Source organism: Megalops cyprinoides, chromosome 24 (assembly GCF_013368585.1).
Source record: "Megalops cyprinoides isolate fMegCyp1 chromosome 24, fMegCyp1.pri, whole genome shotgun sequence".
In the NCBI taxonomy this organism is placed as follows: domain Eukaryota; kingdom Metazoa; phylum Chordata; class Actinopteri; order Elopiformes; family Megalopidae; genus Megalops; species Megalops cyprinoides.
In genome coordinates, this window is record NC_050606.1 from 13,697,158 (window position 1) to 13,724,489 (window position 27,332).

Consider the following 27,332-nt stretch of genomic DNA (forward strand, 5'->3'; position numbering starts at 1 on the left):
GAAGCAAATCAGTGATCTACAATAGATACTGGCAGACTTCATGTCATATTACTGGTACTGTATGTATACAACATTTGTCAGTAAAACAGAGCAATGTTGTGTAATGCAACGTAATGTGTCAGGTGTGGTAAAAATATGATGTGCGGGCGTTACCCTGAGGAAGGACAGGTCATGGTGCTCCTCGGTGTAGGTGATCTCAAGGTTCTCCAGCACCACCGTGCAGTTGCTGTACACCCTCACCAGGTTCCTGTAGTGGTCCTCTCGCGTCCCCAGGAGGGTCAGCCGGTTGGTGATGCCCTGGCACACTGCAGAGAGGGAGAGATGAGCAGAGCGGGTGAGAAAGAGAGCACTGTGCCCTCAGTTTTGAAAAAAGTTTGGTCCACCTCTATGATCTGAAAAGTAGCCAACCATCCAGGCAATTTTGGGACAGTTCTTGCCATTTTAAGGTAATGCCCAAATATTAATAAATCACTGTCCTGTGCCCAGTTTACTGGTGGAAATCATGATTGTAAGATGAAGGATGGAGGCAAAGCTACACAGACTGAGAAGTCAAGCTAATATCTTTGAATAATCTTTTGCTCCCTCTGATCCTCAGAAAATTAATACATAATTATCATTAAAACATAACATAAATTCAGGATGCATAATCATGCCAATGTTATTTCTTCACCATCTAATCCAAGAGAATTTTAAAAGCTGTGGCAACAGCATGAATGATTTCTGTCTCTTTAAACTACCACTGGAACGCATTTCAAACACATTGGAATATTCTGCTGGAAAACCGGCAAAGTTTAAGGGTTTACTGTGGAATATCCTCAAGTATTCAAGCCATTAATACATTGAGGAAATCCACAGAGCACAGAATATATGTGGGAAAACACCTGCAATTTAGACAGCTAAAATTATTGCAGCTATAACCAGTGGATATGCAAGCCTCTGGAAAGTATTATGGGAGACCTGTCTAATGGAAATCATGAGAGCAGTTTATTTTTATTTAAAGACCTGGTGAATATCTCTCAGCACTTTCTAACTGCTGTTGAACTTAATAGAAGAGGTATAATACAAACATTTTCACAGGCTTGTAGGGTTGCAGACTGCTTTTTTCCCCACACAATTTCTGTTTTGTATAGAACGACATATAATATTCTAAATCTCTTCCAGTGACATGGTAGTGATGTGACATCATGCACTGATGTCCCTTGCATTTTGTGACAACATTCTCTATTGGCTGAGGTCAGTGAGGCATAGGTCAAGTGTAGTTCATGGCCCATGATTTCCAATGCCCCAACAGGATTCAGTCATACCAGTCAAACCTCCACTCTGTGTCATAAAAGTATATTAAAGTGCCCAAAGGTAAGGAAGCATTTCACCATAATGGGTGTGTGTGTGTGTGTAGGCGGCTGCTTGATTGCATGTGTGCAAGCTTGCATGTAGTCGTGTGCATCCATTTTTTTTCTTCAATGGAGATTGAGTAGAGGCATACCAAAAACACATAGGGAGGTTCACACAGACAGTTTTGCAAATTCAGCTGCCTCATGCAGACGACGGTCACATTGTCTGGTTTTTGAATAACTGGAATAACTGTGTGAAGTGATGGAGTGAGCTGTGTATGTACTAGGTACTTCCACTGAATTGGCAGAGCTGATCTTGGCACAATGCTCATGTCTTTCGCACTAAATTAAACTCATCCCTACCCTATACAGCATGTAATTTGGAGATGGATTTGCTGTTGTCTGACTGCAAGGGAATCAGATGGTGTTGTTTTTAACTGTGGAGAGGTCAGACAAGATTCTCGAGAAAATAAGCAACAAATTAACATATATGTCAAGAACAGGTTCGGAGCTAAAACCCCGAAGGAGAAGGAGGAGTGCTAGCATGTTGATGTCAAGTAAACTCAATTCAACTCAGTCATCCCATTCACACCCAAAAAGTGTCTTTGAATTCGAAAACCTTAATGGTCACTAATGGTGAAAAATGATGGAAAATGCACCTTCAATTCAGTGGTTAGTCGTATACAACAACATTTAAGTCACATTCACAGTCACATTCAGTGATTATGCTTGTGCTATGTCGGGTATACATTGCTACCGCTAATTCCCCCACCAAGGTAATAAATGTGCATTGAGGTACTGAGGTAGCTTTTACAACTGTTTACTAACGCAAAGATGAAGTAACAAACGTTCAGGTGTTCACTGACAATGCTCACAGAGCTATGGAAGAAGAAAATTTGCCCTTCGGGGTAGCCCTAACTGGCAGTTATAATAGAACAGTTTGTTTTGCAGCAAAGGGAAGAAACAACCAAGGTGAACAAGTCTCAACGGCCCCTCCTCATTAATTCTCAGGAACACTGCAGTTTAACCTGCTGCTAACATGTTTCTTGGCAAAGGCCATAAGCCACAAAAGATTATTTTCTGCTACAGCATTTTCAGTCTCTAGGAAGGTCACAGCAGTTTGGAGAGAAAAAACATTTTGAAATGCTGGATGTTTTTCAATAAATTCCATGCCTGAGCTGCTGTACTGTGCCCCTGGTTCAATTGAACCTTTGGCATCTCTGGTTACAAGAGGTCAAAACCCCACTGCAGGTAGTGCACACTTTCCTTGCGCAACACGCAGTTCTTCCTCTCTGGGAGGAAGTACCTCCGGCAATAATGTCACTGGAATTTGTACCTGAACATTTGGAGCTGATATGAGATTAAACCTGGCACTGTCTTAATAACAGCGACTATATTCCACCAGGGGACTGGTATTAGCTCACCTCATATGACAGGAAGATCGATTTTCTAGGCCAGAGATAAAACACTACATCGATTCGACTTTTCTCTACAACACAGGTGGCAAAAAAAGCAGTTTCACTCCCAGACCAAAAAACTACTTGATGTGCTGATGTTGTACGCAATCAGATTACTAGAGTTGATAAGAACCTTGTCGAGTGCTTAGATTATGTTTCCAGGTGTTAGCAATGCGCTATCACCCAGTGTACATGTCTGAAATATTTTGCCACTCTCACATTGCGCAACCTAACAGTCATAAAAGCCATAGCACAGGTTATTACACAAACCTATGAGATGAGTGTACAGAACACATGAGTACATCACTGCTGCTGAATGGCAGGCAATTTGTAGGAATGCAGGGCTTCTAAACGTGAGAGCGATCCCTCTTATCTTCAGCAGGTCTGACGGGTTCTGACCGATACGGAACGGATTACTCCGGGGCACAGACGTCAGAAGTGCATGCGAACACCTTTTCACCACTGGCCACGGCTGGCTACACACTTCTCTCTATGGTTGTGCACTGACTGTTGGTACGTTAAGGAAAGATTCTTTCCCATTCATGTACTTTGATAAATTTACGGTCGTTGTTCCTCCGCGATATCCACCACACTGTCACCTCGACTTCCTGTGTGTAACGGGTGCCGTTCTACAAAGCAGAGATCTTCCTTCTTGCAAATATCTGCTGCTGTGGAGTCTGTTGGAACACATTCCTGAGCATGTCTGCTCCTGCCGCGGATATCGAAGAGCAATCGTGCTCACGCACTCAAACAACACACACACACACACACACACACACACACAAACCTAGTCGAACACAGGTAGGGAAAGACAATGTTTGTTTTGAATTGCCTAATTTCTTTTTGAGTGTGGAGCCATTCTGTCCATTAGTTACTTCGAAGAACCTCCCTGAAGGAGCAGTCACATGGTGTATAATACTACAAAAAGCAACTTTAACCTGAGACGCAAACTGCAAAGAGATGCAAACATGATTTAAGACTACAGTCAAATTTAATCAAATAACAATTCAGTTTTATTCAATCGTGAGTAGAATATCTCATAGATGTTCTGATAAAAGAGACAGAATGGCACACAAATTTGCATGATTCAAATCCAAAGAACTGGCATGGAGTCTACCATGCTGTAATAATTAACTTCAGTGAAGAAATCTGAAAAGCAAATCCAAAGGAACAGGCGCCATATAACTGGCATGCTGGAGCCACACATTGTTATTTCATTTATGCATGCATAGACAGACAACAAATAAGAGTAATATAAAAAAAAAATCACTCCACAATATCCTGGCAAGTTATCATAACCAAAATGGCTGACCACAACCCACAAACCAGAAATAAAAAGGGAATGAAAGCAAAAGAAAGGCTTACTCCACCATTGACAAGGCAAGGCAAGGCAAGGCAATCTTTTTCTTTTCCTGGTGCAACAATTCTGACGCCTGGATGAATCCTCCATGCCAAGAAAATATTTGCCATGTCGAACAGGCTCAAACACACCATTGCCAGTGGGAAAATACCTCTCATATTTGCTCCAAGCTCTGTGGCAGGACACTAATGAAACAGCAGCGGTCAGCTGTGCTGTTGACTTGGCAATAAGCTGAGTAGTTTTGGCAAGTCAGAGGCACTGGAATTTCAACAATTCTGCCATATCTCCTGTCTCGGATGTTCTATAGCTCTGGAGAAGTGGAGGTGCTCCTATATGTAGTTCTCAGTAGGTACCACAGGGCATGTTTTATGTTGTTTAAATCAGAAATACAATACTGTGCAAAACTGTAATTCTTTGCAGAGAGTAAAAAAAAAAATCTGGTTAAAAAGAAGCAACACAAATGTCACACCACATTTCATAAATGTAGTGAAGTTAATATGAGTCACATAGCACAGAATGTAATAACTTAAGGAACTGATTGTTGTGTGCCGTACTTGCATGATGACCTATGAAACATTTCCCACTGGTCTACCCCATGACTGACTGACTGTCTGATGGTACAAATAAAGACTGAAGACACAGACCAACCCTTATTCAATTGCTCAGGTCTCTCCAGGATAGGAGGTTGGACTCCTGATTAAACTTATGGAAGGGGTCATGAGGGTCTTCTAGATATAAACCCAGTGAAAAGTGGGTAAAAAGAAAGCTTTTGGGAATAAATCTGGCCTTTCAAGGCTTCTCAAAGATTAGTGCAAAAACAGAACGCCATGTTCCTTCCTATACGGGAAAGTACGTAGTGTGGGACGACCATAAACATTATTGCAGAAATGATAATAATGTTTTCTTGTCAATAAGCAAGTGTGAAGCAACCTACATCTCATAAAACCGTAAAACAGTAACACACATTGACCCAATTCACTTCAAGAACTAAACACTCTGCTTTAGCCACTGTATAATAACCTTAGCAGAAATCAACACATACCAGCACTTCAGCTTAGCTTGGGTATTTCACTAAATATCATGACTGTTATATGTGTGAGTCTAAAGCAGGAGCCGAGTGAACATAGACACACCCAGAACCATCTAATATTGTTGACTCTTTATGGCTTTTTGCTTGTGTTGTGCTCTACCTCACTTGTAAGTTGCTTTGGATACACATGTCTGCCAAATGAATAAATGTAAATGTAAATGTAGAACCGGCAGATTGCTGGTCTGGGGGTTGCCCAGTGGGAAGGTGAATGAGCCACGAGGGTTCAGGGTCAGTCAGACGGTCCTCCACTCAATCTGCCCATCAGACCCCAGACCCTGTCCCTCCTTGTGACCATGGACACCGGACTGGCCACTGGCATGAGGCATACCCGCTCACTGCGGGGCACGGGCGAAAGAGCCCCTCCTCGGCAGCCTGGCACACCCTTGCTCCTTTGTCTTTGCTTGGCAATGCTCTCTCCGTCTGCGCCTGTCCTGAGCTGGATGCCGCCTGCAGACAGGCAGCCTAAACTCTGGCTGAACGGAACGGAGCTGAACGCGACCACACTCCCTACTGCACTGCAGCGACACTGCTGGAAAATTCCTGTGTTTTTAAGGCATTTTCACAAAGCGTTAATACATGGCCTTAACACATGATATTCATCCAGCAAAGTGGTCTTGTTCAAATGATGACAAATTTCCTAAAACTTGCTGCATTCTCAAACTAAATCCCCTTTCTGTCTACAATACTGTAAATGGTATGAGTCAGTCTGAGCCATAGTAATATAGGGAGTCTATTTGGCTTGTTACAAGTAAAAGGTACCAAATATAATTTGTATAAAATAGAAATTAAACTTTTTTAAAAAAATGATCATCAATCCACCCACATTGATGATCACTGCAGTATAACAAGAATTGGCTTCTTATGGGTTGTTATTTCATATAATAAGAATTGTATATTATTAATGGCAAATCCTCTGGGCAGTATACATAGGCTTTATTTTTGATTCTATATAAAAAATTGACAGCAAAGGACAATATTTGTAAGTACTTCACCGTGATCCAAATATATTCAATTTATGTTTGCTCCTTTTGGTTGAGAAGACATACTGTTGTGCCTTCTGACCTACTTGTCTTTATGCGCTCACATTTAACATCACCATATGACTAACTGTGACTGTCCTTTGCCACAAGGAAAATTTATACAGCATTTAACCAACCTCCATTGATGTAATGGCAACCTTCATGGATCACAGAATGTGCACCTCACCACATCTATGTGATTGGTATGAATGCTGTTAAGTCACTCAAAGTGGACTTACCGATTTGCCTCATGAGTCATTAAATACATATTAGTTTTCTTGAATAAATAAATCAGAGAACATTTCCTTAAGCACCAGACCAACGCTGACGCAATGTTCACAATGTTTCATGTCCCTCACACAATGTTTAATGAATTAGCCTCACCATAAAACACAGACAAGAGTGACCAGTCTTTACACCCAGAAACATCAGTAGGTTAACCCTACTGTGCTAAAACCTGCTCATGAGAAAAGGACGTCTAGCTAACTGTCTATGGTTGTTCATCAGAAGTGCAATACCATGGAAACCCCCCAGTCACCAAGACCCTGTTCTTATTTTTACAGAAGCCACTTCAAACTGTTTCAGCAGCTCTTTGAATGCTTCCTTCAGACTTATATTTGCCTTTTTAAATGGCAACCAGTTTGTGGCTGGGTTGCCAGACATGTTTGTCTGACAGGCTTGCAGTCTGTGCAGGGCTGGGGTATGGGCCTGTAATAAGGGGTGACTGGGGGACTGGCTCTGGGTCAGGCCTGGCTGTCTGTGTTTCAGGGGCAGAAGCTGCTCCCGGTGTGAGGAACACGACAGCAGCTGTCAGGGGAATGAAGAGGGCCCCTTCTAATTTATCGTGGGACACAGAAAAGGCTCCCTACTCCAAATATGCACACCTGATTGCACCTGGTGTCTCCCTACTGATTCTCCAAACACACCTTAATCAAGACGGCATATTCAAGCAGCATGTGGATATTAACATTCAGATACTGTACAAAAGAACTGTACATTGGGAGCTTTTGCTGGGTCAAAGCAAGTAATATAGTCCCACATCCATAAAAAAAATCAGGTCTTCATTTAGATTCTCTTAAAGGTGTTTTCTGTAAGAAAATGGCCATTCAGCAATGTTTTCCATTCTCATTTTGTTTTTGATCTAATTCCTAATGCTGTACATGTCCAATAACTCAATTTAAAAGTTAGTGTTATCAAAGACCATTGTAAACAGTGTGTTTTGCATTTTTTCCAGGGAGTGTTCATTGATTTAATGCAAAGAACTTTTCTCCAACACCTGCCATTAAATCTACATAATAAAATTCTGCTCTAAATGTATATTCTCTAATCATTTTGTAAACCCAAGCTCTGAATGACAGTGAAGCCTCTGTTACTAAGAAACATGGCAAACATATGAGACTCAGTATCTTAGAGATTTCAATAATATTATGAGAGGGAACAGTATACTGCTATGAACAATGACCAAGGTGTAGAAATATGCGCTTTACTTTATTCCCATCCAAATCATATCCATAAATCTCAGTTTAAACAAGAACACTGATGAGGTCATAATTCACAAGTTTATCAGTAAACATACACTGGCTGAACAGTAATATTCAGAGAATGCCTCCCAGATGCCATTCTTTTTTCAAATAACTAACCACTGAGAACTCTGACATGAGATCACACAGTCCAGCAATCCTGTCTTGAAGGCAGCTAACAGTAGCCAGGCTAATTTTGAGCATCACCTTTTAATTACAGGACGGTGATGAGATTTAATGAGCTTCTGGTACAGAAGGGAACACACACAAACACGCATACAATCCAGATTGAGAATCTGCAGGCCTGAGGCAAAAAATTGACACTATGAAGGAAAACTACACAATATTTTCCACTAATATAATTAAATATAATGTTTCAAAATACATTTCCTGATGAACAATTGAAATGCTGCACAGTTGTTCTTATGTGGATATACTGTATCAGAATATAAATTGTCTATGATCATTGCATCATTGTAAGTGAATGCAAATACACACTTTGCTGAAGGGTTGCATTTGCCCATTAAACTACTATGAATGCAGAAACAAAATAACTGTCAAAGCTATGCTATACTCCCCTATATGTGCAATAAAGTGGTTCATTGCAATTCCACATTACACCAAAAATATACAGCCTTATTAGTTATAACGGAAAATCCCAGTATTAAAATTCAAATCACATAGTTGCTGTTCCTTCTTTGGTAATGATAGATATCACTCAACAACCGTACTGGTTATGATGACAATGAATTCATCATCCTTGTTTGGTGATATGATTAACATACATCTTTTAGTTGCACAACTCTAATGTCCTTATCTTGGGTGGATGTTATTGAGAGGTTACTCATTTCAGCTCAAGTTCACACGCAGTAGCTGGGGAACTAGCTCTCTGCCAGAACTCTGATCTACTCTTTTCCTGGACGGCTAAACATCTGGACCAAGCAGAGCTGTTTCACAAGCCAAGAGAGCAAACCTCGTTAAAGCCGGCAGCTGTTTGTTAGCTTTTTAATTAAAAGGCCTCGGGGTGGTTGGTTAATTACCTCACATCACATCAGCATTATGTTACTCCATTCCGAACAGGCCCATCACCAAAGGAAAAAAAGGCTTTATTCGTGAATAGACTTCGTGAGGTGAACAGATGAAGTGGGCTTAGTTTCAGGATTTGCCATTTGAAACTGCCAACACGTCAAACTGTGAAAGTGTGGGGCGAGTTCAAATTCAGACTAGAATTCACATACATTTTCAAACACACGATGAAAATCTACATTTCCAATGTCTTAAGCAGATGCTAAAAAAGAGTTATTGTTCTCTGTTGACATGGAGATAAAAAAAAATATTTACAATGCATAGATAGTTGAAGATTAACCCTTTACTAATCTTGTGAGTCGCTGAACAGTTAACCAACTACAAAGGCAAGATTCAAACCCCAGGTTTGAAACCACTCTGCCTTACTCTCGACTGAAGTACATTACCACAACCTATCCAGTAAAATGGAATAGGAATAGGCATTTGATTACTTAAGACATTGCCATTCTTCATAGAAGAGGTGTGGTACAGTTACTATATTACCACACTGGATCACAAAGAGACAAAACTGAAATTACTAGAAGTGGCAATATGGCATCTGTCAGCCCTTGCTATACATCAGCACAGCTCATGTATTTTGACGGAAACACTTTTGCATTAAAAGCGGGCGATTCGATCAAACTCTCAGCCAGTTAGCAAATGTTCCAGGCAACAGTCTAGAGAGACTTACCAATGCTTTGTAATTATGCACTCTAACTCTGCCAATTTGCTGGTCATACCACTGGGCCATTCCACACACAGACACATCAGGGTAATCAAAGATGCCAACATGAGTAAATGCACCTGTCTCACACATTAATGAGAACCACAAGGATGAAAGGAAAGGCTATTAAAGACTAAATGTTTCCCAGGTTTGTATGTTACACAGTCACATTGTTCCAATATGCACAACATATTATAAATGGGGAGGGGATTCTCTGCCAAGCATGTGAGCTTCCCTATACACTTCCTCTTGAAATGGGAAGGGGTGTTGCAAATCTTAATGAGTGAAACAGTATTCATCTGCTCTCTGCTTCCCCTTCTGTTGGAGTCTACATTCATGTGCATTTTGAGCATGAAATTTAGGTTAATTTACCAACATTTGTTACGCCAAAAACTGTAACCAGCCATGTTACCACAAAAAGAAATCACTCATCATTCCACAAATTGCTTGTAAATTATACTTTTGCACTACCTGGCTACCACTACCTGGCTGCATGGATTAGAAAGCATGACAGATGAATTCCAGTGCATTTAGATAGCGAGCCTGTCACACCCTTAAGTAAATATCCGCCCTTCAATCCAGCTCTGCCCACAGCGAGTTACATAGATATTTGTTATCTCCACCTTAAAACTTAGACAGTCAAAAAAAGAAGTCACTGTTCCACATATTATTGTTTGATATTTGAAAGCCTAGAAAGCATCATGCTTTGACATTTCCCAGTACCTTAAACTGTCTTGAAGGTTCTGTAACCGCCATAAAGCACAAACGGAAAATTCATGAACAAACTTGTCATCGAAATACAACCCTTGCATATATATCTATCCTATAAGGAATCTTCCGATGACACAGAAAATGAGCAGCGGAACAGTCAGCGAGAGGATTGCTTCAGATAAATGGCACCATCGCTGGGGTGGTCAAGGCCCCGCTGATTGCCTCAGTATCTCCGGATGCCACTGCGTCAGCCCTGAATGGGCGCAGCCGAGCAGGCTTGGCTCTGCCCGCCGTGATGCATGACATAACCATTAGAGTACCGGGACAATCGCTATGGCGAGAAGAGCACGCCGCAGGAACAAAAGGTAGGGCGGAAGAGGTAATTAGTCATATGTTCTGCTTTAACAGCGCTTCCAGGCACCAGGAACACCCTCGCACCATTGGCGTAAGACTTTCGATAGGGCTTCTGGCCAGGAGTCAATTAACTTATTGAGGTGACTGAGTTCAAGCTGGTGACAACCTTCCTTCCGCACATCAGTGAAATTGGGCAAAATCAATCAAAATATATAATCCCCACTATGAAGTAAAACCTTACTGTTCACTGTATTTTTTCAGTTGTGAAAGAACAAATTTTAATTATTTATTAATTACTTTTTACTTATATATGCTAAACAAATTATTAAAAAGAAACCCTCGCCAAGAGTGTGACACATAGAAAAACTATGGTGTGCTCATTAATGTTCTCCAATTGCCCCTGCTCTCTGCAAACTTGCTTGGCAGAACCACAAGCCTCAACTGCGCGCTAATTTAACCCTCCATTTCATCCTCTGTGGTTTACGAAGGACAAAGGGAGAGCGCTAATGTCTCTGCTGAGATTAAGAGACCGAAAAAACATAGCCCAGGGATGCGAGTATTGATTTTGCAATGTGAGTAATGCTCTTAGACAGGTGTGGGAACAGAGGTGGAAAAAAGCTTGCTTTGAAAAAACAGCTCTTTAAAGTAAGCCTTAGTGTGGAAAGCTTGTTCACACAGCCCCTCCCAGCAAAAACGAACAAACAGCTCATTAATTACTGATTCCATGGATATAACCACCGACAGACTTGAGCATTGACACATAGACCGTGAAAATGCCGTTATAGATATGACTTCAATAAAAACTTTCAGCGCAGCTGCATCCAAACATTGACTAAAACGTTCATCACAACAAAGACCAACAAAGTTTATAGTTTCAGGCAGAACCAATAGGTACCTGAGTAAATGATGACATACAATAATAACCATGAAATTTGTAATGGACCATATTTACAGAAGGAACAAATGTCAGGTGCTGTTGGCTCAGTGTGTTCCCTATTAAATTTATGTGATCGACCCTGCCAACACACAGCTTTCTAACAACGTTGTTAGACCTGCTGACCTGATGGCATTGTGACAAAATTAGGGAAACACAGCTGCATTGTGGAAAAGAGTTGTCTTTCCGTGGCTCATCCTGGCTGTAGTTTCCAAACTGGAAAACAACACAGAGCTTTCCGTGCGGCTAATGCAGTGCTGCTGGGACAGGCGTAGCAATCACACAAACAGCCACAGGGAATGATTTACAGACCCATCAGGGAGACTGCCCATATCTTTGACTCTCTCTGGGGTTCTGCACTGAGCTCAAATTCATTTCTTCTACATATGGTTATCATAAATGTGGATGATTTGTACATGGGAATCTAGATTTTTTTATGTGTATGCAAGCTTGGTTTGTGTTCTTTCATTTGTTGAAACATTCACGTACACTTGATGTTCTCGTCATGTTGCTGTGGCTCTATAGAGATATGATCACTTAACCCCACAGCTTTCATAGACACATAGGTGGGGGAAAATTTACTGTGCATTTTTGCATTTTACAGGTGAAGTTATTTACAGTGTAATGTAATGGCCAACACTGAGATCGTTAATCATCATAATCATTGTCGTCATCATCATCATAATCTACACACCCACAAATGTGCACACAGGCTGAAGGAGTAACACACAGACCACTGACAACAAAATTAAAAAGGTAACACCTACTCAACTGATTAGTAAAACAGATCCTTAGTAATGATAACATCGTAAATACCAGATTGGTTAATGTGTAAAAATACCTTTGGACACAGGAAGTAATTAATAATATATTACCAGTGGCCTACATGGTATTGTGTGACTTCTACTGCTTTATGTTTCCCTAAAACCTCTCAGAACAACATGTACCATTTTACTGGACAGAAACAACCCAACATAGGCTGCTTCCCCTCATTCACTACCTGCAATGCAATTACGCTCGCACCAGAGGCTACTAATTATATAATAGGGAAATATGTCATGATTACGGGGATTCAGCTATGTTAATTGATATTGTTGTTGTTTTCTTCAATTACCAACCAGAACCGATGAAAACCTGATATAACCCCCAGTGATTTCCCGCTTATATTACATATCAATATGTCATTGCCCACCATTAAAGCTAAAACTTGGTTATGCTAAGGACACATGATCCTCACTAAGATTTAGTTTCAAATTGTTGTTTTCTGCTACGGCTATTATTGTGCAATAAATGTATACAGTTAGATTGGAAAGCATATGATGTATTGTACATAACACCTGAAACATTTCCATAGTTTGAATGAAAATAATTGAGCTTGCTCACCAAAGTAATACCTCTGTAGCGTTACATCATCTCATCGCATAGGTCAAAATTTAGACACTATTTTGTGTATGAGCTTTACACTTCCTCCCTGCACTGATACAACTTGACCGAGTCTGAAGGACGGCATTAATCTCAAAGGCACGTTTCAGTCAGCAGGGAAACTCAAGCATTTCCTCACTACTTCCTGTGTGGGACGACCACTTCCTGCCCTCATGTGTCAGCTAAGAGCACTGGAACCTCAAGAACGTGGGCTGGAGTGCTGCCTACAAACTGTCTGAGTTTTATATAGACAGACAACAAAACAAAGAGACAGAAGGCAGAAGTGAAATGAGGCCCCTTAACTAGAACAGGAAGGGAGAACAAATTCTCCATGCAGTAGGTCTCTTCACATATTCTATTGCAGTCTCCTTGTGAAATTTAAAAGGCATATGCAGTATGGATCCAGTAATGAAAAACAAACATATAATCTCCAGTTGTTATAGTTGGACACATAAAAAACGAAGGCTTGTCTAATCTGACAGTTGACTGGTGGCTGACTTTTTCCACATTGCATCTCTTTATAGACTAAAACTACATGCTATAAACATAATCCTTTTGCATGGTGGATTGATGGAGCCTTTCGAAAGTGTGTCCGGGGGCGGCGTAGGTGAAGAGGAAGAGAGAAGGGGGGCTGAGCTGACTGGTGGGATACAGCTTCTGGTTAGATCAAGGAAACAAGAGCTCTCCTGTTTCAGGAAGTTCCTCACATTTGGGATTCAGACACAGTAGGGAAAAGCCAATAAATTAGTCCATGGTACTGAGAGAGATTTGAGATGAAGAGGGGTCAGAAACCAAGCCGCAGATGTTGAGGGAAATAACAATGATTTTATTACATTTTAACAGAGATGGCAGAAGTCCCGAAAGAAGAGAGAGAGAGTCAACACCTGCACAACTGTGTCATGCTGCTCAAAAGAGAGGTGGATTTGACTGCTCAGAAGAGTGAAATGTACTGCATATGTACTGGTAAATCTGGCAGTCTAATTTTGTTTGTAGTCAAAACAGCTCCGTTTCTCAGGTGCTGAAATTCATCACCAGAAATGAGTAAGAGCCACACAGTGTACACCCCTCCCTGTTACACATCTCTTCATGTTTTAACTTTGAACACAAAAATAGCTGGGCCCCTCATCCCACCTCCAGGTATTCCTGACTTGTTAGAAGTTCTTATTTGGTCCGGATTAACCTGCATCTCCAGGTCCACCTTTGCTGTCTCTTTGCTGACACAGTGTATTTGGATCCAGAACCGTTTTTGGCTGAGAGTGGTAGTTTTGGAACGGTTTCTTTGATTTCAAGGGGAAAGCTCAGGACAGAGACCAAATAAAGGCAAAAAAGACAAGTGTTTATATTCTGCTCAGAGAGACTGCATTTCTTGACCGCTCCGTGAGACAGTCCAGATGCTTCTCTCTCAGCTGCCGTTCTCTCGCACAGCTGAACCCGTCTGAACGTTTTTACGGTGTGCAGACCGCAAACGAGGCGCACTGTGATGAACGAGGGACCCCAATCCTGTCACCCAGATGTTCTTGCGACACTGCCGAAATGACACTGTCAGCTGGGGCGCACTATGCTCGCTGTGGGCAGGCCTCCCGGGGCTTGTGGGAGGACGACACTTTCTTCCCTCTGGCAGAGCATGTCAGGCTACCGCTAACCGCAGATCTCAAAAGTGCCCTTCATTGCTGTCAGATTGCTCCTTTGTGATGCTACTGTGAGGGTTTGTGTCTTTTCACAGCCAAGCTATTTATGCATTATTTTTGGGTGGAATAAATACCATCAATGCTGTATTCATTGGTCCTACTGAAGGAGTTTTGTGTCTTACAGGGGGATGAAAAAGCTTGAGTCAAGCCCTGGACTCGATGCTCACCCAAATAAATAGCTCCCTAGTTCATTTCTTGTACATACTTCTCTAATGCCGGGGTGTAAGAAGCAGGAAAAGAGAGGGGGAAAAGTTTGGGTATCATGGCTGGAGATTTTTCATTGCCCCTTTTACCAGCGATTGCCTGGTGAAGGGCCATGCCGGTGCAGCTGAGATTGACCAATGAGATGAGAGCTGACAGCCACATGAATGAAACTGCATGGAATGACAGAGAGCTCCTGCTGGTTTCCTTCCGCTGGCTCTCACCAGCCACACGCCAACGTGTTCGTTATAAAAGAGCTACCCAGGAATGCGTTCAGGCCTCCCTCTGAAAACGTGTAAGGCTTTCGCTCTCTCTGAAAATTGTCGCAGCTCGGGGGAGATTCTGTGCAGCATGAGAAAGTACAGGACTTTAACTCCCTTGAAAACATATAAATCAAGCGTGATTCCCAGAACGCTAGTAGCAGAACGATACGCTGTGCATGCACATGGACAACATCAGGGACCGTCGCCATCTCTGGCTTCGTGTCCCCGTATCCCTTTGGCAGAACAACAGAGCAGAAATCTAAGTCACAATCTGTACCCATCACTGCTTAATATCACTAGAAATGTTTTGTTTAAAGAAATTTAGTTTACATTAGGCAAAATTAACAGTACAATTTTCAGTTAGCTGCGAGACCTAATGGGAACATCACAAAGTTATTTCAGAAGCTAAATTTAACCCATGATTTTCAGTTTCCCACTAAGTGAGTACGTGTGAAATGTATCACTTCAATTGCTTACACTAAATCACTACGTATTCAAACATCTCTCATTACTATTTAACAAGAGTTCAGCAAAGAAATTATTATTACAAGGAGGGGTATGGTTTTTACAATTATTCCAAGTAAACTGACAACTGCAAAGTGTTAAACTTCCACTAAAGATGAACAAAAATGAGCTCTTTGCCATAAGTAATTTGCATTGATCTTTTTTAAACTTATTTTCAAATACAGTAAGTTGTTGTTACATAAGATGATATTTCTTACACTCTTTTCATTTCATATGAACACAGATGAAGTGGGAAGAAAGAAAAAAGTCACATTCTATGTCTATGCACTGTCACAGTCGTTTTGTACATGCGCAGCATGTCAGACAATCAATTACACACTCATCAAATACAAGTACAAACACAAGTAAGTTCCTCCTAAGCCCTTACCATACTGTGTTCTCACTGCTAGCACTGTAGATTTCTTGGAAAATACCTCTCCTAGTTAGAAGTGCTTTTTCCTGGAATCTGGGCCTTGCTTATGAACAGTGTGCTCTGTAACTATGCAGGTGTGGTTAGATGGGCCTCTTTCCAGGCCTCAGCTTTGGTGCACTTTCACATAAATCCAGACTGGACCATGTCTCAGTCTCAGTGCTTATATGTGGCAGCACAGCAGGTCAGGTGAGGTAAACCTCAGTCAACGGTAGGCTATCAGAAACTGATTCCTTTTCAATGCAGTCTGATTGGGTCTAATGTTGCAGCAATTCCGTTGTGTACTTCCAATTAAACCATTTCCAGTGTAACATAGACATTCAAGATTTAAAACCATTTTTTTTGTTAGAACCAAAAACTAATTTCGTGTACAAAATGGTTAAGATTACATAGTAGATGCAGTCAAGTTAAAAGGTATCGTCCATTAATGGATGACCCTTGATTAGATGGCATGCTTGGTAATCATGCAAAACAAAAAAACAGGTTTGAGGTGATTATCGAATAAAGTTCAATTATCTTCCTTCTCTGTTTGCAGAGAGCTCACTAGCTGCCACTGGTTTGGATATGTTTGTTTTATAGGAAAACTGCTGAAAATGGACCACAGCTGCTTGGTTCACTCTTTAATGGGTTGATGTAGTAAAGCTATCATAATCTGGCAACTGGCTGGAAACAGTAATTCATCAGCTAGCATGTCTCAAGCTGCAGCGCTATCAATCACAGTGTAACACGAACAATAGCACCGCTGCAAATGAGCACGGCCTGGCCCTAATGAACGAGACCGACTCTCTCCTCGTCTCCATCTCCGTCTCCGTCTGAGGAGGAGACGGCCGTCGCTCAGCAGCCGCCAGCTGCCAGAGTGAAATCGGAGTCACCTGGCAACCGCACGGGAGACGCCACCAGCTGGTGCGAGCCAGACGCGGTTGCAGCCCGGTTTCGACCGTGGAGCGCCGTGGCGACCGCACAAAACAGGAGCGGATGCTCGTGAAGCGCGTGCTTTATTTGGCACACGACCCTAAGGGGGCCTGTTACTGGCGGTTGAGCAGCCCCCGGAGAGGAGACGTTCCGCGTTTTTTGCAGGCAATGACGTGGACTTTCCTACGAAATGTGGAGGAGGCTGCAGAGCGCAGGGTGCATTTCACCAGAGAACGCGGCCCCCTCCCTTCACACGGTCCCCTGCATCTAAGGCATGCAATTTAATTCGCCTACAGGGGGACTCGTTTGATGATGATGGCCGGGCCATCAAATTGTCAATTCATCTCTGAACAGGCAGGTAGTACAAACACATGCATGTACCCAACCCCCTGCCCTGTCCCGTCCTAACCTCCCACATAGACAGCGCATCTCTCCATCGCTCTCACCGGAAGGGAACGGGATGAGTAAAGAGTGAGTGAGCCGCCAACTCAGGCCCTGTTTTCTTTTTCCTTTCACAAGAAAAAAAAAAAAAAAAAAAGGCCGTCCCTCTGCCCCTGGCTGGAGACCAGACGAGACGGGGCTCGGAACGGAGCGGCCCACACATTTCACACATCGCCCCAGTGGGGGGGGCAGGCAGCTGCATCTGTGGAATCCCCCTGCCGGCCTGCGGGTTCCCTCCCCTTTCCTGACTCGCTAACCGGCAGCCATGCACGGCCCGGCCGACAGGCCTCGCTGTCCTCGCCTCCCGCCTTCTCGGAGAGGGCTGGACTGCTCAGAAAGCGGCCAGCTGAAGCCAGGCGGTGAGCGCCTCATGCTGTGCGCTCAATAAGACAGGGACATTCCTCCTCTGGAACGGACCGTGCGTGCGGACAGGGAAATAAACAGTTACGCAATTAACGATTACGTTCCCGTGTTTAAAAGTCCTGCTCTGAAAGGGGTGTTTGGGAACGCAGGGGTTCCTCATCGCAGGCTCTCGGCAGTGTCTCTCAGCGGGACAGCTACTTAACGCAGCCTCGTATACGAGATGCAGATGCCTCCGGATTCAGCAATGCCTTGCTCCCTCCTCCTTGAGGCTGGCACAGATTTGCTCACTGCGCTACTGGGAGTACGGGATCTGAGCTCATGACGTCGGCTCCTGAAACTCGATCCCGGCCCTGAAACTGTGGCGAGAATTCTTCCAGTTTCCACTCTGCCTGTGCCGTGACCAATCCCTTTCACCATGGACTAAAACATAACTTGGTTATGACTTGCATGTGACACATTGCAGTGCTGAGCTCAATGCCAAGTAGTATTTCCCAGTGCCACCAAAAATATGCTTGTTATACCTAGAAAAAAAACCCCATCAAATTTCAAGTCACATGTATTCAATTTCTGTAATTCATGCAACCTGGTTGATATTTTCTTGTTTTAAAATGTGTGGTTTATCTCTGCATTAAGCTTTCTAGGCTTTGCTCGTTTCATATGCATTGTGAGGATGGGTGGGGCGGGGGTGTCATCCTTTATAAAGATCATATACAAAGACCACAAGACAGCACACTCTGAGGAAGTGGGAAACAATGGCCTTAAACAATAGCCTCAGTTGTTCTAGGCTTTTATCGGGCCAGGGAGCTGCTGTTTTGAAGCCGCCCCCTCACCAGGGGTACTTAGAGAGATTTGGCAGGGGGCTCTCTGTCTCCTGCCTTGCATCATGCATCAAAGGCATGAAGACTTGGCAGCCGGGGACGCTTTTACCCGCACGGGACCAGATCGCGGACGATAGTCTGTGTGGCTCCGGGACGGCCCCGCGAATCGGGGAACGCTGTGGGTGGACACGCCGATCGCTGGGAGGAGAGGGCGGAGTGGGGGATCATGTAGGCGCACTGGCACCGTGCATACACACCTCCTGAGGAAGCCCTTGAAGTGGAGACCGCAGCGATTTTCATTGGCACGACATGAATAAAAAGAAAACACCGCCACATTTCCTCAATGGCAAAGGAGCGCATGCAAATGTGCAAGTTCACCTCCGAACAGGAAAAACTGACTTCATGGTTTTAGTTTGCTTGGTATTGTTTTTGGCCCGCGAACACGGTCAAGCAGATCTGGTTGAAAAGACTTCAGATGAAGTTGACAGTCACTGGCAGAACATCAAATATAAGATGGTAGTGGGGTGACTTGATCTTGTTTTATTTATTTGTTGATAAAATTCTGTGTCATCTGGGACTGTCAGATATAACGCTCTGTGGGAAAATCTCAGTTATGGCGAACCTCAGTTTCGCAATGCTGGCCCACTCCCATTGACAAGCCACTCATCCATAAGCCCGGGGTGGAGCTGGGGGAGGAGCCATTCTGATGCAATTGTAGCTTCAATCATAACTCCCCAATCCCCTGTTTCTTCCCCTAATCCATTTCTATGGCCCTGACCAGGCCTCTCTCTTGACTTTAGCATCCTGGTTTGAGGATCTCTGGGGTGAACCTCTTCCTTGCTTTACAGCTCTACTCCTCTGTCTTTCAATAAGCCAGATACAAACACAAAGCGCCAATGCTCTGTGGCCGAAACGGCCAAGAGACCTGACGCTGACAGCATGGGACCGTCCTCTCTGCAGTCCACAAGGAAGGCCCCCTCTTGCTCTAGGTGATGGGAACCATCACAGACCGCTGCGTTTCCAGGTCACTTCAAAATCCGACCACTTAACATGTGCCTGCTGTAGCTCCGGCCTCCTCACATGTGGGGGGTCTGCTGTGATGGAGAGGCTGGGGCCTGTTAAACGCAGATTTAATGTCCCCTGACAGCACAGAGGTCAAGGGCAGGCTTACACAGGAAGCCCTGCGCTATGAATAATCCCTGTCCTAGTTCACCTACAAACTGCACGGCCAGAGGCACGTATGGATTACATATCACACCATAAACCTGAGACCCGGGTTGCGCTGGAAAATTAATTTCGCAACAAAAAATCTAGATGTTAGAGGATATAGTTAATGAATTTCCAAGAATCCGAAAGCAAGCACATAATGGCTGTAGGCTATGGTCATTGTGATAGACAATGCGCATGTTGTATCGCTTAGCTGGACATGGCAGTATCATTTGCAGTATGAAAATAAATTAATATGGAATCTGCAGTCAGCTTGTGGACGAAAGCTGGGTGGGAGGTCAAGATAGCCAGTGCTTCAGTGTTGACTGCTGGTCCCGAAACAGCAATAACACAAAGTCCTTAACCTTTGCCATTAAGATAACAGCATAATCTTGGAATGACAGCACCGTGCCAGCACTGAAAGTCTTCATTCTGCTACATGCACAGGCAGATTCCAGTGTTTACCACTTCTCCCCCTTTCTATGCCAGATAAACACCCGGAGCACCGGGCTTCCGCCTGAGGCTGTTAAGTGCTGACAGAGGCATGGGGGCGGAGCCAGTCTGCCTGCAGCTCGCAGCCATGGCTCCGTTTGGCAAGCGATGGGTCCAATAACGAACAACCACAAATGACCTCTGACCCCCAGCAAGAACCTACTCACTGTATGACACTCTTTTTCATTTTCGCCTGCTTGCCTTATCACTATTCACAAAATAATATGTAATACTGTATTGTACTGTGATACTTATTACTGCAGAGTGCTCTGCTTATAAGAATCAAATACAGTCGATTCTTATAAGAGGAGTTACAAATGACAGAGTGACATTTTTGTATTTTAAGCAATAATTTTTATTATTTTTTTCAAGTTAATTGAGAAAACCAAATTCTTGCTGAACAAAAGACATTTTAAGTGTTCAGCATTTTCATACAACCCTTTAGTCTAAGTCCAAAGTCTGTAAAATGTGCTACAATTGCGACATACTGCATATTTGCATCAGTAATTCAAACCCTGTAGTGACATTTGTTCCATCCATTAACACTTGTTATGTGATGCGCTGCTATACAGAATCAAGTAGCAAAACTACAGCTCCGTGACAAGAGGACTAGAACATCCTAATAAAGTGGAAAAAGTGTGGCGAAGGCTCTGCCTGAGCGTGGACATCTGAGTGAGTATCACTGTGGGCTTCTGCTGAAAAGTCCAGACGCTCAGGCGAGGAAAAAAAAAAAGCGCCAACAATCTGAAAAGCATAAAAAAAAACCAAGGATTGTTTCCTGATGCAGTCATGCTAATACGATATCTTTGTACTGGAGCTCCATTCCGAGGCGAAGATCCCAGTTCAGTATAAACAACATGCTCAAAACATTCCAGAAGCGTGAAGGCACTCGCGGATATTTATTTCATTATTTATGACACAAACAACGCGGCCTGCAATTGACTCCCCACCCGTTGTGGCTGGGGCAACGCGGTGCTGATGTCTTACGCGGCAGCGAAGGTCTAGGCTGAGCCTAAAATAGCCACAGCTATTTACCGTGGCTCATCGGTCGAGACACAACTGAAGAACCCGCGGCTGAATGACATCAGCGTGTTCTTTCGAGCTGCCACAGATGACACCAGTCACCAGTCTCTCCTGCCTGCTGTGCATTACTCAGGTGGGTGCTAAACATACAGCAGTTGGTGTCTGACGTAAGTCACCCCCCCCCCCCCCCATTTTAAAAGAGCTGTTATTATTATTATTATTATTATTATTATTATTAATAGTAGTAGTAGCTGCAACAATAGTAGTAGTAGCAATAGCAGTAGCAGCAGTAGTAGTCATACTATTATTAGTATTACTACATTTTTCACTATGACCATAATTTTATGATTGCTGTGATAGTGTTATTAGTTTTATTTTGTTTAATCTTATTTTATGTTCTTTTTTACCCAGTGTTTGCTTTATCTCTGAAACGTGATAGCTGTGATATGCACTGCTAAATCCTCTAATTTGAAAACTGGAATGATTCATTACTGATATGCAATGAGCCGCTAACACTCTCAATGAACCTTCCCGCTCCAAGTGGTGCATGTTTTCCCTTCCTGTGATCAGTGGAGTCCTGGGAGGGAGCCAAAGCCTGCAGACCTACAGTGGAGCAGAGAAATTCAAGGCCTCTTCTCAGAGAAGGTCAGGAAACTAGCGGATGGACAGCTCCAGCACAGGTGGTCACTGAATCTGAAGGAATCTTCCACAGGTGCAGTTCATACATAGTGCCGAAAGCTAAAGGGATGGTGGAGGACTGGGAAAGTGAGGGCAGAAATGTGGCAAAAGAAACACTTAAAGGGGGATTCCAGCCAGACGTGGATTAGCAGAATCTGCAAGGCGGACTGCCTCAGCACAGAGCTCAGCGTTTCCAAGAAATGGCTCCGTGTACACCCTGGAAACCACGGGAATCAAACCACAAGGGCAACAAAACTGCTCGCACATATGTTATTTTTTCCTGAGGAACAGTCAGTTTGTAATTGTTTTACAAGTAGAATTTACAACGTGTCTTTGCTTTCGGTCTTATCTTTGCGGTTGGAAATATGGTGTTGGAATGCGTAGCCAATCAGGCAAGCAGCCTAATTGCCATAACCAGGGAATCTGGATGAATCTTTGCTTATCAAAGTTGTATAGCAAATTCATGTAAATAAAGGTTAAACAAATCCTGCTACGCAGCATCCACACAATCCGTTTGAAAGTCACTTAAGTTGATTCTGCCCAACAATGTAAAAAAAAAAAAAAGATGCAGTTATTTGTGCATTAGAGCTGCAATTTGAATATTCAACTGTGAAATTTAGGAGAAGAACAGTAATTTGTTACAAACACTGAAACTGCATGATATATCAGCTTGGGACATGAACAAAGCGTATAGATGTGTATAACAGCTGTTGCTGACCTTTCAAGGAAAACGGACAGCAAATCTCCTAAATTTAGTTTAAATGCTTAACAAAATAAACATTTGCTTGGCCCCCTGACACCAGGGTTAGAAAATCAGAAAATGGGAGCAAACGGTCAAACTCTAATTCCCACATCTTAGAGGACATTTTCAACAGGAAATGGACCATCTTTCCAGCTCTTTGAATGCATGCGTATGAGAACTCCTTCAAGCACACAAAATCTGCAGGCAGCATCTCCCCCATTCCCTTCTTTTAGCGCAGCCACACTTGTGAATGTGCAAAACTCCAGATTTCCAGCTGAACAATAGCTGTCTTCTTTCTGAATCCCAAACTTCCTTTTGACTGACAGAAGCTTGCCAAGTCAAACTGGGCTGGATCCTATCTGAGCTTGACTGAAAAGCTTTGTTGCTTTTCCATTGTAGTGCCCAGGTGTACCTTAGTTCCCCATGCTACTTAATGTTCCATTTTCAGGTAATCTTATTTCCAGTGGTGGTCCTACAATACGCACATTCAACTAAGCACAGAGAGCAGGGTCAGTTATTAGGAGTGGAGGTCCTATACTAATAACTGGCTAAACAGTAATGCATTCATGGTGTTCAGCAAGCATGTAAACCAACACTATGAGCTATCAAATTCCCTCACACAGGTAGCCAAACACCTGGCCTGGAACGAGAATGAAAATGACTGAACAGTTCAAACTGTCTCCCACCTACAAAGGTGAAATGGATGAGCCTTTAGTCTGGGCAACTGTGCATCAAATATTATATTCAGGTGTAAGTTTGATTAAATGTGTCAACATACTATAATTAAACCCTGATTAATCATGTGCTTTATAAATAGGAGCATCGGTAGCTTATTTGATTGAATGTAGTTTTGCTGGCCAACCTGCCTTCCAGCCGGGATGGGTAAAGACAGAATATCTAAAAGATCTTAGTTTGCTGGTTGCCTTCGCCCTTATTTACCAACTGTTTTTCAGGGGACATATTGACAGCTCAGTGGAAAGCAAGAGTGGTAAATCTATAATGAAAGGAAGCAAACTGTTGACAATCGGGCCTGCTTTTGCTTGAACAGCTGTCAAACTGACCAAAGTAGCCGAGCTGGAGCAGAATGACAAACATCCAATGTTCAGCCAGTGTGGTGGAAATAGGCAACAATTTAATGTAGCGGTGAAGTGCGAAAAAAGTATAAATCAAAGCAATCAGGTGCAACAGGAGATTTTATTTTTAACCCTTTTGCTGCAGATGCGTGAAGTCTCTCACTCACAGCTCTGCCTGTGTCCTGGCTCCATTTTGCAAACAACCAAACAACCATTACTAGTTTTAACTACTTCAGATCACATCATGACGGTATTTTCACTCATATAGCAGTCCCCACTCCGTAACTGCACATTTCCCACACACAGAATCAGACTCATGCCTTATTCATCTCCACACATTACCCTAAACATACGACAGCTAAGCAGTACTGAACAGACAAGTGAGCAACAACGTCCAATGCATGCAAGTATTATATGTAATGTATTATAGCATTCACAAGCTTACAACCATTCCTTTTTTTCTCTTCAAGACTGCGGTTACCTCCACTGGGATCTCTTCACTAAGAGAAACCATACAGCTGTTTTTTTTTTTTTTTTGTCTTCTTTACTGTTGTATCATCAGTTGCTTGTAATGTCTTTGAAGTGTTAACAATACAGGCCAAGCGGTGGCTAGGGAATGCTGCTGCTTAACAATAGCACATGTTACACACTTGGCAACATCAGGCAGCTGGAGATTTACCGTGGAGCAACACACCCCGATGCTCCCTTCCACTGTAGACCCTCCCATGGGACAGGACACGCCCGTTCCTTAATTCGATTCAGAGGGTAATCTGGAGGGCGCGTGAGAAACACGTAATGCTGTTACCGCCATGCGGCACGAAGAGGGGCGGTCTCGCGGGAGAGGGGAAGAACAAGCCACGGAAGAAAAGCAGCGACTGTCAAAACTCACTGCTGCTGTGTTTGTTTTCTCAGACGGTCGATGCTTTTAAGACGATACAATGGACAATGAGACGGCCGTGGGGCGTGGGGAGGTCACGGCGCTATATTTGCACTGAGAAGGCCCGCAGAGACCCCCGTCCTTAAACACAAAAACGCTGAGGGTGGAGTCCTTCCTCAGCTGGATTTCAGATCATCTGCAAAGCAGGGCTGCACGTGCTCAAATGTCAGCGCTTGGGCCGTCACGGTGCTGCAACGTTACGGGAGAGAGAGAGACAAGCGATTGTAAACACTTTCAGTGTTCAGGGGTGGTCGGCCATGCCTCAACAACGCTGGTTCGGATCCAACGCTAGAACGCTAAGGATTCAGCGTGAGACAAAAGCTACCAAGCTCCTATTAAAGGCATGTGCACCATTGACACGACGCAACAGGCTTCCTCTTGACTGATCCTGTTCAATTTCTGGCGAATGCCAAATTCAGCAGCCCTCCACAGACATTCAAGGGTCTTTCATAAGATTTACACAGTGCATAAATCAACACTGCTCAAGTGCCATAATTCCTCTTGACATGTATTAGCTATTATCTTGCCATGCACAATATCGCAACTTCACATTCTTTAAATATTCCCTATTTTACTCTTACCTCTGCTCTCTGTAGACAATAATGGACCACTTAAGCTTTAAATCCCAAAATTATCATCTGGATGCTACTCAATGAAATGAAGGAGATTATGCTCACGGATAATACACAAATGAAACAATATTAAAAACACAGAGGCTCCAGAGCCTAATCTTCCTAGCGACGTCGAAGGGATAAAGAAGTAAATCAGACTGGATTCGTTCTAGCTTTAGATGCTATAGCAGACAGGGCAGTTCTCTCATGTGCACTTACGTTCCATCTGTTTGAAGAAACTGACTGGATTAAATGTTTATGGACAGTGTAGAACTGATGGGCGGAATCAGTCCTGCCCAGTGTGAGTTCACCTGTCTAGACAATACTGTACAACTGCAAAATAATAAAAAAAATAAAATCATTCACACAGATTTAGCACAAGGTGCTCTTTCAATATTACTGTCGTAGGACGACAATCGAATATCGCTGTTTCAATATAATAGAGACATTACACACAAACAGGGTTGTACCAGTAGAATGCATTTCAGGAGGGCTGAACTATAATAAATACTGTATGGGTGAAGAAAAATCCTTGGCAATTTCACTGACCTAAAGTTTATGCCTTTAAAAGCTGACCTGGAGTATCTTGGATGTCTGCTGAACAAACAAACTTTGTTTGTCTCTGATTATACAACCACTCTTGTAGTGATGCTTGATTCGAGCTGGGCATTGTGCCGCTTTAAGCCACAGCAATCTACAAACAATAAAACAAAGTCAAAGAAGTGTTATCCATTTTTGAGCTTCAGCCAGCCGATTCACTGGAATGTGCCACATCATCTGGCGACTTTGTGATTGGAAGAGGGAAGGTTACGTGCCGCTTGTTTTGCAACCGGCACGCACCAGCACACCAGCCCTGTGTCAGCTCAAACAATTATGTACACCGAACCGGTCGGAGGACGCGAAATGGCACGACTGGTTAACCGCAGAGATGATGGAAACACTCTGGCATTCAGAGTAACTAAGGAGGAAATCACAGAAATTCCAACACCGGATATGCCATTTCTCAACCACAGACAGACACCAGCAGACGTGCAACGAGACACTTCTGGTGTGATTGGAAGTATTTTTTTTTTTTCATTGGAATAATGCTCTTGCCACTGCACTGGAATTTCAGATAAATCAAAAAGATTTTATCTGACTTTGCAGGTGTTGTTGTGTAATAATAGCAAATAAAATTAGTCATGTCTTAGCTGACATTGTAATGCACTGTAATAATTTAAAGCCCCATGATTACTGAACCAATAAGATCAGGCAGACGGTGTTGCTTCCCTGATCACGTGTACTTAAAAAAAACAAAAAATTTCATTTTCATGTTACACCCAAATTGCAGCTCTCTATGGCGAACTGCACAGAATGTTTGAAGATCGAGGTCTTGAATTAAACCACCAGACAAGCCACAAGGCGGGTTCGATGGCCTCAGAGCTGTGGCCCAAATGGAGTAGCTGACCTCTACCTTAAATGACTTTTTGACGGTGCAACGTTTCATTGCTCTCTGAATGTTTCATTGCTCTTTTTTGCCCTTTTCCAACCTTTTGTTTTCCTCATCAGGCGAGATAAACAAATGTCTTTCCGTTGGCCTCTCTCAGTCCAACCCCCATTACTGTTACACTGCCTTAAGCTATAGGATAGGATCAAGTCTGTTCCTGCACGGGAGAGGCTGATGAGTGTTGAGAACCACATGAATGGTTCGGTGCCTGAGGGAAAAATTTGCTAGCATTTGCCATCAGCAAGCTCCATAACTTAGGACAGACTCTTTGCACATTTCAGTTTGGGTGATATTCAGCACTTGAAAATGGGGAATAATGTTCTGAAATGTTGATGAGGATTAACGCTTCCTTAAAGTTGTTTTTCAAAACTGAGGGGAAACAGCAAAGCGTAAGAACTGAATTCCACCTTTAATCACATTGCCAGTCCTTGGTTTGTGGATACTGAGTGTTCCAATTGTATACAATGCACATAATTG

The 27,332-nt window shown here is 43.0% G+C and overlaps 1 protein-coding gene across 1 annotated transcript in view; it reads right to left on the minus strand.

The window, feature by feature from the left end:
* Positions 1-27,332, minus strand: part of egfra (epidermal growth factor receptor a (erythroblastic leukemia viral (v-erb-b) oncogene homolog, avian)) — an 80,868-nt gene that overhangs the window by 26,703 nt on the left and 26,833 nt on the right. The window contains exon 2 of the mRNA XM_036518562.1: positions 154-305. Within this exon, the coding sequence (XP_036374455.1) occupies positions 154-305 (152 nt within the window). The remainder of the gene's footprint in view (positions 1-153; positions 306-27,332) is intronic.